This window comes from Chaetodon trifascialis, chromosome 17, assembly GCF_039877785.1.
Source record: "Chaetodon trifascialis isolate fChaTrf1 chromosome 17, fChaTrf1.hap1, whole genome shotgun sequence".
Lineage (NCBI taxonomy): Eukaryota > Metazoa > Chordata > Actinopteri > Chaetodontiformes > Chaetodontidae > Chaetodon > Chaetodon trifascialis.
The window spans coordinates 16878930-16887896 of NC_092072.1; the positions used below are offsets into that span (position 1 = coordinate 16878930).

The following is an 8967-nucleotide window of genomic DNA, read 5'->3' on the forward strand; positions in this document are numbered from 1 at the left end:
GACACGCCCTGCAGCAATACAGATACAGACTAGACAGACAGGAGAGACAAACAGGAAACACTGGAGCACAGAGACTGCGGATGTCCACAGCTGGAGAGTTTGTAAAGACAGATTTTGAGATTTTTTTTTTTAATTGTGTTTTTGGGCTTTTTAGCCTTTATGATAGAGACAGCTGAAGGTACAACAGGAAAGGGGGCAGTGAGATAGGGAATGACATGCAGCAAATGAACTACAGGTGGGAGTTGAACCTGCAGCCACTACAGAGGACTGACAGCCTCAATCCATGGGGCACACACCCTACCAGCTGAACACAGACTTTGAGTTTTTTGGCTTATGTTTGGTTTGTTCAAAAATAACGATTCAATTCATCTATATGTATCAAAGTGTTGTCTTCTGTTTGTGTTAGCTGTGTGACAGACTGCTGATCAGTCCAGGCTGCACCCTGCCTCGACCAATGAGAGCACAGACATGCAATCTAATCCATTGTGATCCATGCAGATAAATTAATCAATAACTCAGTTTCATGACATACTGCTCATTATGACAAATAAAGCAGAGCTAACTGACAACAACCTAAAAGGATTTTATAAACCTGCAATAATTGACTTGTGAAATACTTTTAGCCACTTGGGGGCAGCAGAAAAATCCTTTTACAATATGCTGAATTCATTTTGAGTGGTGTTTCATTCCTCTGGTGACTTTTAGGTCCATTTTTTTGCAGCTTTAAACTTTCATGAATATATCACTTTAAAGCTTATCAACTTCACGAAAGAATAAGATTGTGATAAACAGGATTCATGCTTATTGCCTCAACATTAAATGAACATTGTGGGTGTGATTGTGGGCCCCATATAAAGCAGAAACAAGGCTTTTGGAAACTGTAAATGGCGCTGCCATCCCATCCTGTTGTCTGTTTCTGCCACTGTGCGTGTGTGTGTGTGTGTGTGTGTGTGTGTGTGTGTGTGTGTGTGTGTGTGTGTGTGTGTGTGTGTGTGTGTGTGTGAACATGCTCCTTCAACTTTTAAGCATTTTTAAACATGTTAGATGATACAATAATCTAGCAAAAGATGCAGATGCAGCAGCAGCTGGGTCAGCTCTCTCTTTGGCTCCATGTCCTCTGTTTTGGAGGGGGGTGTTAAGTTTACATGAAGCTTCACCTCTTGGCTTGCTGTTGACAACAAAGTTCACAGTAGACTTAAGGTGGTTTATGAAATCCAAATTTAAGATGTTCTGCACCAGTCCTGGAGAAAGCCCCTGGTCTCCATTGTGATAGGTGAGGGGGTTCTGAAAATGTTAAATACCTATATGACCCTGGGATGCTTCAAACTGCAGGCAATTGATCAATTACTGCAGATAATTATTAACGATATGTAGGATTTTACTGGTTCTTCACTTGACGTCAAAGATATACTTTAATATCATTGCTCTCCTCATACTTTAAAAGTGAGCTCTGTGAATAATGACTTTCAAATTGGCTGCTCATTTGCAGCTTGAATAGCAATCACATGACACTACAACAAACAGACAGGAGGAAGCAGAGAGGAAGAAAGTTAGATGTGGTAGTCCAAGATAAGAGAAGAAAAGAGTTCAGCATGGAGTGAAGGAGGGCAGTGATGACATCTCTCATGAAAAAAAGAAAAAAAAAACACTCCGATGGCTTACTGCTGAGTCTTTTACTGGATTCATGTGCTTGTTTGTTTTTTTCATTTTATTTGAACCTCTGCATGTATGAGCACTCTACACACAGGCGTGGTGCTGGGTAGAAAGCTGCTGGCAGTGCTCAGCATCAGGAGAGTAGACAGATGTTATGTCTACTCCTGGAAAACCCACATTCTCCAAAAGCTCCTGCTGACATTCTGAAGAAACTCTACCACATATACACAAGCAGTGAAATAGAAACTTAGGCAAACACACACTGCCCACATACAGCAAGTGCTGTGATTAGAATAGATTGTTTATTACCTTGACAGAAGGAAAGGCTGCAGATCGCGAGCAGACCCACCCAAATCAAGTGTGTTCCCATAGTCTCAGTTTTGATAAGACTGTCTTGGTGAATGAAGATTCTTGGAGCACAAATGCCGTAAAAGAGGTGGTTCTGCAACTGCAGGCTGGCCAAAGGACAGTTTCCCAATTTGCAGATTTGTATGTCTGATCTATTTGTACAGCGAATTGTTGACACATTCAGCGATTGGCTTACTGCAACCTTTGTACAGCAACTACAACTTCATGCCCTAGAACCAAGTAAAGCAAACTTATGAGCTACGTGGAATATTGTTGTTAAGTGCTAAATTAGCCTGCAGGGGAGCTAAATAAGATAAACCCATAGTGAGTATTGCATCATATGCCTGGATTATTGTAATATCTTCTAACCTATATTTACAGTTGGACCATAGCTGAGCTTCAAGTTGGTGGCTGGGGTGATTAGAAGAAGAAGAAGAAGAAGAAGAAGAAATCCCTTTATTAGTCACATTTTTTACACACAAATGTGAAGTTAGGAGGGGAAACTGCACACGCCATGCATATGTGAAATTTATTCTTCGCCTTTAACCCATCCTTGGACCATATACAGTACATTAATTTCAGAAATCCACCTTAACAGTCCCATGTAAACCATGAACCAATTAAGTCGATGGGTAGTTTCAGAGTCCAGATTATAATCAACATTTACAACTATTACAGCTCTCTGTTATTGGTCCCTACCTTACAACACACTCTCACATTCTCAACACTGACTGCAGCCCTGTGATGCATGTAAGTCATCACACTTTAATTCTGCTATATCTCTTCTCAGTCCAGATGCACGGATTCATTTAAGAATCAGCACCCATCCATCCTCGACCAAATTGCACCATTTGAATACAGGAAACTAAAATCAAATACCCTCCCCTGGATGAACAATCGCCATCAAGCACTTATGAGAAAATCTGAACAACAATGGAATGGTCAGAAAGTCTGAAACAGCACTCAACTCCCTTAAAAGCCAAACATTCATTGATCAGAGAGCAGTTAAGGATGTGAGATCGGATTAGACTTAGACTAAGACTGTTAATTAATGATCCCAATTTGGAAAATTATTCTGTTGCAGCAGCAGTTTAAACATACAAACAAACACATAATATATAGAACAACGAAGAATAAGGATGAAAATGAAAAACTAAGAGAATAAGAATGTTCTCATATTTTCTCAACTGATTTCTAGAAACAACCAAAATTGATTCCGTTATCAGTGATCCCTCCACTTCTTCTCCTGTACCTGGCACTGAGCTGTCCAAAAAATTTCTGGCTCCGTTTGTGAAGAAGGTGGAGGACATCAGGTGTCCAGTCCAGCCGGACCCTCACATTCTTCCATTCCCCACGTCAGTTCTGCTGCTTTTACCTTCAAGCCATCTTTTTTATTTAACCTGCTAAGACTCGAACTCTTGCATGGCATGCATTTTTAATTTCTCTTTGCTATTTGGCAAAGAAACAAAGAATTATCTTTTTACATGATGTAGTTTCTGAGACAAATGATGTCCACGAGGACATTTGTTTCAAATTTGTACAGCAAAATTTAGTATTGTGGTCTAGACAATCCAAAATGTGATGTCCACATATGTGAATGCCAGGTCTTTGGAGGCGACGGTTCTGGAGAAAGTCATTTCATACCAAACTGATATCTTTTAAAAGTATTTTAACAGTCTGGGTTTAGAGCACTTCATTGTTCTGAGACAGCACTTGTTAAGGTTACTAATTACTCTTGTTAATGACCCTCTGCTAACTGCAGACAGAGGCCACAGCTCAACTTAAGTTCTTTAAATTTAAGTGCTGTCCTTCACACAGTCGATCACAGCATCCTGTTATGTTGTTTAGAAACCTGTGAAGGCATCAAGGGCTCGACTTAGCTTATTACACACATACCTCTCAAACAGAGCCTTTTCTGTCACTGGATGGCACTTTTTCCTTGGCTCAGTTGAATTGTGGTTTCCCTCAAGGCTCAGTTCATGGCCCCATTTGTTGTCTGTAAATATGCTATCACTGTAACAGGTTTATTTAGGACCCAATAGCAGTACCACCAGAACACGGGTATGTCACTTGTACCCACTTTAATTGGAGATATGGCAGAAACAGATAAGCAGCAATGATAAATTCAGAACTACAGTCTCTCAATGGAATACAGTTTCTCTTGAGATGTCTGGTGAAGCAAACATGAAATAGTCACTGGCAGGTTATGATCCAGGAAGTGCATAACATCAAATCTCAGAGTCTCTTCAAGTGTTTGCTGCAGCACACACAAAACAGTCACAGGCGCATTAAGATCCAGGCAGTGCAGTGTGAGACAAAAGGCAGAGACAAAAGGCTCAGATATATACCAGGAACCAGTAGAACAGACGTGGTCAAAGGCAGACAGTTTCAGCAACAAGAGACCAGTGCAAATGTAATTGGAGAGTCCTGCATGGAAACAATCTGGCCCTGAGTGAGTGTGGTAGAGCAGCTTAAATACTGGACTGATTGAGAATGAATCTCAGGTGTGTGATCAAGTGATCTTGTTCTTTCACAAGGCACTTTGGAACATGAATAAAGTTTATCATTATTGCTTGATCAACTGGTACTTGACAATAAATCACAACAACAATTAAGTTTAACCTAACATAACCTAACAAAGCTCTTACCATCAATATGTTTTACTCATCTGCACTAATCATGGTTTCATTTGCTTTGATCCCAGGGTGAGGGACTCACTGACTGATAATAAACTTCATCCTGAACCCAGACTCTGAACTAAAGGTGTCTCTTTGCGGAAAAGTTTTCACCTCGATGGTCATTAGAAAATAATAAGTCCTGATTTCAAACTTACAGCGAGAGACCAGTTGTGATGGCGATGATCACATACATTTTTGAAGAAACCCACAGCAATATTCTAATATAAATTATTCCTGTTACATCGACCTATTCCAGTCAACCATGGCTTCAACGAGGGCTCTGTGGATGCTGAACTTTAAATGAACACAATGCTGAAAGTCACTTTTTATTTATTTATTTATTTATGTTTGTTTGTTTGTTTTTTTACAGCACAAAAAGAGTAATCTGCAGTTAATTCTATTTGGAAATTAACAACCATAGAAAAGTTAAAATGCTGCCAGATGGAATAGTGCAATGCAAGGAGTGGTAACAGGAATGATTTCAGCATGTCAGCATCTCAGAAGTCTTTCAGCATGTCTTGTCCTGGGCTGTCCAGCCAGGTGGGAGGCCAGGTGGCTTTGATGCTGGGTCTGTCCTTAAGACCGTTATAGTAAGCAGCCAGTTTGGGGTAACGCTCCTCACATAACCTAGAATGGAGAAAAGTTCATGTGAACTTGGCATTTGTAATCCATGCATTCATTCTCTCATGCTGCTGAAAGTCAGTTTTAGTCAATAAGGTTACAAACCCAAAACGGAAGAGAAAAGCGATGCTTGGATAAACAGCCACATCAGCCAGTGTAAAGGTCTTTCCTGCCATGCAACAGGGTGCCTGGAGGACAGAACAAGAAAGTTAAAGGACACATTCATGTGCTGGTGAGCAAATCTGACAGCCAAGACTGTCATGTCAGCCACTGAACAGAGCTGCTTTCATTTGATGCTTTCTCGTGTAACAATCACATTTTGCACAAATCATAGCTGCGATCGACGGCTAAACATTTACTGAGCTAACTAGGTATATTATGGGTGCATGTGCCTTTTAAGAAATCATTTACTTTCTAGCAGAGAGTTCGATGACAATGTTCACACTCTGGTATCTGTCCATTAAATATGAAGCCTCTGCCAACAGCCAGTTAGCTTAGCTTAGTACAAAGACCGGAAACAGGTAGCCTGGCTCTGTCCACTGCTAACAAAATGTAGCAACCAGTACTTCTAAGGCTCACTAATGTATTTATTTTACATGTTATATCTCTTCTTTTTATATCACAAACAATAAAGGTTTGTATAGATTGCACATATAGAAAGTTGCATTTTGTATTTTGTATTTTACTCCCTTCTGTGTCTCCTTATATATATTCCTGATACTTCCTGGTTTGTCCTACACATTACTTCAGGTAAAATCACAGCTTACAGTTTTGTTTTTCTTTGTTTTTTATATAAGGATTTGAAAAATGAGATAATAACATTTTTTATCTTGGCAAAGAGCCATTCTAGCCTTTTGTGTGTGTGTGTGTGTGTGTGTGTGTGTGTGTGTGTGTGTGTGTGTGTGTGTGTGTGTGTGTGTGTGTGTGTGTGTGTGTGTGTGTGACCCTGTGCTGTTTTTATTATTGTTACTGCAGCAGAACCAGTTTCCTGCGTGTATATGATTTCAGGTGTTATCTTCAGGTTTACCTTGTCCAGGTATCCCTCCCACAGCTTGAGCTCAGCAATCAGAGCCTCTTTGTTCCTCTTCTGAGCAGATTCGTGTTTCTCTTCCTCTGGGACCCTCCAGTTGTAGTACAGAAAATCCGCTGAAAAATATTAAAAGAAGCTTTCAGTGGTGACTCTCAAAGGTATGGGAGCTATGAGAGATAATAAATCTATCCAAACATTGTCAAACATGCACTCTTAAATGCTTTCATTTCCTGAGCAGTTGAGGGTGGGGTCAGTCATTGAAGTATTATGGAAAACAATCAGTAAAAACAGTACAAGTGGCTCAAATAATGCTTGAAAATGTTGGAAAATACTGTGATCATGGAATTGTATATTAGAAATGTATTTCTAATAATGCATGACTTGATTGGAATTAACTTGTGGTGCAGCTCCCTTCTTGGAAGTCTCATGACTTGCAAGCTATGAACTTTTAACATCACAAGCTGCTGTACGGGATGAACTGCATAGACTTCATGCATGGTGCCATGGTTTCATTGTGTGACTGCAAAGCTCATTAGTGCATTGGCTGTGTTTTGAACAGCTTGGGTCTCTTAGGGAGGAGGGATGTGGAGCTCCCCTCCCTCACTGAAGACAAGAAGTCTCAGTGGTGTAATGGTGGTAGTTTGGTGTGTGATGCTCTCAAGAGCGATGCAGTTCAAAATCCTAAAAGACAGACCTTGAAATGGCAACAGCATCAGCTCAATCATAAAACTTTGTGAGAAAAAGCTTTTGTAGCCTGGTGAGGCTTTAATAACTAAATGCAAGTGGCTCAAATGTAATGATTATTTATTGGGATTATTAATATGCAGGATTTACAGGGCCAACAAACACAGTTGTTATGCAAAACAGAGGTGAAACACCTCAGCTTTGCATGTCTGGGTTAACATACCCATTTTCTGGCCGAGTGTGAAACCCTCAAAAAGGCGCTGGTACATCAGTGCTTGCTCAGCAGCGCTGTCAGGGATCAGCTTGTTTCCCTGGGACTTGAACTGGCTCTGTTAATGGAGACATGAAAAGAGCAACTATTATCAACAGCTGCATGGAGCTCTGGTTCCCTGTCCTCTGCAGTGTGCTGTGTCTGTTTGGCATCGAGCCCTATTAATTATTATCTCCTTGGTGAAATATGGCACCACGAGGCCAAAATCAGTAGCTTAGCAAAGTTCTCACCTCCAGGTAAAAGCAGGCAGCGAGGGACTCATTCAGGACCTTGTCTCCATGTTTGAAGGCAGGCAGCTTGAAGAAAGATAGAGTGGAATAAAAACTTAGTATCACAATGAATAGAAATGTGTGCAGGTCATGAAAAAGCAGGCTGACACTGTAAAAAGGACCAGATTCTCTCACCTGTCCCCTGGGATTCATGTCCATGACTTCCTTCGACTTGTGCTCCTTTTTATCAAAGGAGAGCAGTTTCTGGTTGTAGCCCTTCAGGTTCTTCTCCTCCAGAGCGATCATGATCCTCCAGCAGGGTGGAGAGCCAGAGCCCCACAGCAGAGTCATGTCTTTGGCCATGGTTTCAGAGTGAACTGCTACACCTGACTGCAGCTGAAGAGAAAAACTGGAATTTGTCAGACGCCTGTTTTTATAACAAGCTCTGACCAACCCTTCACAACCAGATTGGTGGAAAGGAGTCCCCTCCCATTTTTGTGTTCTTACCCAAGATTGTGACTCCACACAGTTGAGATGCTTCACACCCTATCGGAGCATGCCCCCCATCCATCCATACATCCTCTTCAATTCACTCAGGGCAGCATGATGTCATGTCCAAAGTCTGCGTCTTTATTATTTCTGCATGATTCCACCTCTAGCTGCTTACAGTATGTTGACAGGCATTTGACCAAGTGAGACCGGAGGAGGAGTGACTTCTCTTGCTTTGCATTACTACTCTCTGATGCATGAAATGTGAGCAGAAGAAAAACAGGAATCCAGAATCACCACCGTACGATAGAAATAACTGTAATCTTCACAGTTAAAGTGACTTGGAGGGGGTGGAGTAGTTGTAGGCATGTCACATGTGTAGATATTTATTATGTGCTCTAACGTGACTGCAGCATTTCAACAAACATTACTTACAAAATAAGTGCCTATGGAAATCTATGCACATGATCTTAGTTTGTTGGCTTTATCTTAAAGTACTCCTGCAGTGATTTTCTGTTTTCCTGTTTAGAGGCAATTCGACTTAAATTAGACTGCTGGACAGTCACGGTGACTCAGCACTTTTCAATCACCCTTGCACACAAGAGGAGACCGATTCTGGCACAGTTATACAAAATGAAACAATCAGATTGAATATACACACCACCTATCGACCTACATTTGGGAATGGTGTAACAAGTGGCACTGAGCAGAAACCTTCAGCACCGTCTGTTCACATACAATTTACGGTTTCTTTGTGCCTCGTTCTGCCAGTCAGTCGTTGCACTCCAGACATTGTGCATGACGTGTCCCAGCAGCTCCAGCTCCAGTCACCTCCACCAATGCCCACTTTAAAGGTCCCCCCCTCCCCCTCCCCACCCACCTCAGTGATGACTCTTTCCATCCATGAGAGGGACGTCAACAAAGTCTTCAGGAGACAGAACCCCCGGAAAGCAGCTGGACCGGATTGTGTCTCCCCATCCACCT

The 8967-nt window shown here is 41.4% G+C and overlaps 2 protein-coding genes across 4 annotated transcripts in view; one reads left to right on the forward strand and one right to left on the reverse strand.

Annotated features, from left to right (window-relative positions):
* Window positions 1–4351, forward strand: part of heyl (hes related family bHLH transcription factor with YRPW motif like) — a 74046-nt gene extending 69695 nt beyond the window's left edge. The window contains exon 6 of the transcript XR_011603212.1: window positions 4342–4351. The gene's annotated coding sequence lies outside the window, so the exon portion shown is untranslated. The remainder of the gene's footprint in view (window positions 1–4341) is intronic.
* LOC139345401 (glutathione S-transferase A-like) overlaps window positions 1–7937 on the reverse strand; it is a 29901-nt gene extending 21964 nt beyond the window's left edge. For 2 of the 3 annotated variants that reach the window (XM_070983949.1, XM_070983948.1), the window contains exons 1-5: window positions 7690–7937; window positions 7516–7581; window positions 7238–7343; window positions 6328–6446; window positions 5406–5488 (exon numbers count right to left, since the gene is read on the reverse strand). In XM_070983949.1, coding sequence (XP_070840050.1) covers window positions 5406–5488; window positions 6328–6446; window positions 7238–7343; window positions 7516–7581; window positions 7690–7857 — 542 coding nt within the window. In that variant the 5' untranslated portion in view covers window positions 7858–7937. Of the gene's footprint in view, window positions 1–5060; window positions 5307–5405; window positions 5489–6327; window positions 6447–7237; window positions 7344–7515; window positions 7582–7689 lie in introns of all 3 variants that reach the window. The other variant, XM_070983947.1, reaches the window with a different exon arrangement.
* Window positions 7938–8967: the final 1030 nt, after the last annotated feature.